The sequence below is a fragment of the Procambarus clarkii genome, chromosome 80 (genome assembly GCF_040958095.1).
Source record: "Procambarus clarkii isolate CNS0578487 chromosome 80, FALCON_Pclarkii_2.0, whole genome shotgun sequence".
Classification (NCBI taxonomy): domain Eukaryota; kingdom Metazoa; phylum Arthropoda; class Malacostraca; order Decapoda; family Cambaridae; genus Procambarus; species Procambarus clarkii.
The window spans coordinates 25,848,898-25,851,560 of NC_091229.1; the positions used below are offsets into that span (position 1 = coordinate 25,848,898).

General features: G+C 46.1%; 1 protein-coding gene across 1 annotated transcript; it reads left to right on the plus strand.

The window, feature by feature from the left end:
* Positions 1-1,301: 1,301 nt before the first annotated feature.
* On the plus strand, positions 1,302-2,453 carry LOC123746233 (integumentary mucin C.1-like). The gene has a single exon (XM_045727560.1). The coding sequence runs from the start codon at positions 1,302-1,304 to the stop codon at positions 2,451-2,453; it is 1,152 nt and encodes a 383-aa protein (XP_045583516.1).
* Positions 2,454-2,663: the final 210 nt, after the last annotated feature.

The window sequence follows — 2,663 nt, forward strand, 5'->3', positions numbered from 1 at the left end:
CCACCAATAGCTGTTTGCTCGTGGGAAACTTTCTCTGGGTTTAAATGGCCTAATGACATCATTCTCAAGTGTAACAGTATGGTGTAAAGTTTGTTTTCATAGCGCCGTGATGACGGGTCACGTCATATATAAAACATATCATTTTATCGCTTATTTTCGTTAGAACATAAGAACAAAGGTAACTGCAGAAGGCCTATTCGCCCATACGAGGCAGCTCCTATCTATAACCACCCAATCCCACTCATATACATGTCCAACCCACGCTTGAAACAATCGAGGGAACCCACCTCCACCACGTTACGCGGTAAAATAAATTAGGCTGGGATAGATTAGGATAGGCTACAGTAGACTACACTAGGCTAGACTACACTAGGCTAGGCTAGGCTAGGCTAGAAGTGTATTCCTTTGGAGCAGACCTCCACAGGCTGGGGCCAGATTCACGAAAACATTTACGCAAGCACTTACGAACGTGTACATCTTTCCTCAATGTTTGACGGCTTTAGTTACATTTATTAAACAGTTTACAAGCATGAAAACATCCCATTCAACTGTTGTTATTGTTATAAACAGCCTCCTGGTGCTTCGGAGCTCATTAACTGTTTAATAATTGTAAACAAAGCCGCCAAAGATTCAGAAAAGATATACAGGTTCGTAAGTGCTTGCGTAACTGCTTCGTGAATCTGGCTCCCTGGGTCTCAGAGAGGGTGCAGGCACCAAGCCGCGCCTCTCTCCTAGTGCGCCTTGTTCTACGCACTTCAACAACTCACTAAAAATACAACTTATTTGTCAAAATTAAAGCACCCGAAATTCTGACGTTTTCTATGCATCGGCCTCGATAGGTTAAGTGGGTTGTTTGGGTGCGTACGTTTCTGGTCGGGCAAAAACAGTTGAAAAGTAACTGAATGAGAGCCGATAAACAGAGAGGGAAATATTAACAACAGACTGTTATTGTTTGGAGTTTACATAGGTGGGAAAAGCCCCATCTCGCCGCGGCATGTGTTACATACATATATACTCATTATATATATATACATATATATATATATATATATATATATATATATATATATATATATATATATATATATATATATATATATATATATATATATTTCTAACCAATGCCAGACAATCCCACACTTTTTAACCGGTAATTTATTAAAAAAAAAACATCAAGAACCTTATTTCCAAACCAGTATTTACCCAGGATTTTTCCTGGACTCTATACTTACTCCAAGACCAAGACGGGTGACTGTAGAACCTCCAAGACCGTGACAGGTGACAGTAGTGCCTCCAAGACCATGACAGGTGACTGTAGAACCTCCAAGACCGTGACAGGTGACAGTAGTGCCTCCAAGACCATGACAGGTGACTGTAGTGCCTCCAAGACCATGACAGGTGACTGTACAGCCTCCAAGACCATGACAGATGACTGTAGGGTCTCCAAGACCATGACAGGTAACTGTACAGCCTCCAAGACCATGACAGGTAACTGTAGAGCCTCCAAGACCATGACAGGTCACTGTAGAGCCTCCAAGACCACGACAGGTAACTGTAGAGCCTCCAAGACCACGACAGGTGACTGTAGACCCTCCAAGACCATGACAGATGACTGTACAGCCTCCAAGACCATGACAGATGACTGTAGGGTCTCCAAGACCATGACAGGTAACTGTACAGCCTCCAAGACCATGACAGGTAACTGTAGAGCCTCCAAGACCATGACAGGTCACTGTAGAGCCTCCAAGACCATGACAGGGCACTGTAGTGCCTCCAAGACCATGACAGGTGACTGTAGAACCTCCAAGACCATGACAGGTAACTGTACAGCCTCCAAGACCATGACAGGTAACTGTAGAGCCTCCAAGACCATGACAGGTCACTGTAGAGCCTCCAAGACCATGACAGGTAACTGTAGAGCCTCCAAGACCATGACAGGTGACTGTAGGGTCTCCAAGACCATGACAGGTAACTGTACAGCCTCCAAGACCATGACCTGTAACTGTAGAGCCTCCAAGACCATGACAGGTCACTGTAGAGCCTCCAAGACCATGACAGGGCACTGTAGTGCCTCCAAGACCATGACAGGTAACTACAGAGCCTCCAAGACCATGACAGGTCACTGTAGTGCCTCCAAGACCATGACAGGTGACTGTAGTGCCTCCAAGACCATGACAGGGCACTGTAGTGCCTCCAAGACCATGACAGGGCACTGTAGTGCCTCCAAGACCATGACAGGTAACTACAGAGCCTCCAAGACCATGACAGGTCACTGTAGAGCCTCCAAGACCATGACAGGTCACTGTAGAGCCTCCAAGACCATGACAGGTCACTGTAGTGCCTCCAAGACCATGACAGGTCACTGTAGAGCCTCCAAGACCACGACAGGTGACTGTAGACCCTCCAAGACCATGACAGATGACTGTACAGCCTCCAAGACCAAGGGAAGATGAATTTGACTTCCTCCAGACGAGATGATTCAGCATGAGCGCCGCCTTGTAACTAGTGTGGACAGCAGCTTGGGGGGGGGGAAACCAAAAGGGAAACAGGAACGTACCTTAGTCTGAGTTGATGTCTGTCCTCCCTGCTGTAGTCACTTACCTGGAATGACATGAAATGCGAATTAGTCACACACACACACACACACGCACGCACACACACAC